This window comes from Bison bison, unplaced genomic scaffold (genome assembly GCF_000754665.1).
Source record: "Bison bison bison isolate TAMUID 2011002044 unplaced genomic scaffold, Bison_UMD1.0 scf7180017848525, whole genome shotgun sequence".
Classification (NCBI taxonomy): Eukaryota; Metazoa; Chordata; class Mammalia; order Artiodactyla; family Bovidae; genus Bison; species Bison bison.
The window spans coordinates 4,873-5,248 of record NW_011479098.1 but is presented as its reverse complement, the minus strand read 5'-3'; the positions used below and the strand labels follow the sequence as shown (position 1 = coordinate 5,248).

Sequence of the window (376 nt, the reverse complement as noted above, 5' to 3'; positions counted from 1 at the left end):
CTGGGCTGCAGGCCCACGGCCAGCACTGGCAAAAGGAAGGCGCCCAGCTGGGCTGCCCAACCTGGGAGGACGGCTGGTGCCCAGGGGACCACGTCCTTTTGCTCCACCAAGGCCTGCAGGGGCTCAGCAGCACAAGTGGGGCTGGGGGCCCTGAGGGTTCCCTCAGCTGCCCTGCGCTCACCGCAGGTACCGGCGAATGGGCTCACAGGCCACCTCCAGGACAACCATGGACGGGTCCAGCACGCGCAGCGCCTTGATAGCAGAGATGTACAGGGTGATGATGTCACACGTGTTCACGCCTGCGGTCGGGACAGGAGACCCCGAGCAACACAGTGACGCGGAGACAGACACCCCGGTCAGGCGACCCGCAGGTCCC

General features: G+C 67.0%; 1 protein-coding gene across 1 annotated transcript in view; it reads left to right on the top strand.

Annotated features, from left to right (window-relative positions):
- Nucleotides 1-226: 226 nt before the first annotated feature.
- LOC104992519 (Sjoegren syndrome nuclear autoantigen 1 homolog) overlaps nucleotides 227-376 on the top strand; it is a 4,914-nt gene continuing 4,764 nt past the window's right edge. The window contains exon 1 of the mRNA XM_010845434.1: nucleotides 227-371. Coding sequence (XP_010843736.1) covers nucleotides 227-371 — 145 coding nt within the window. The remainder of the gene's footprint in view (nucleotides 372-376) is intronic.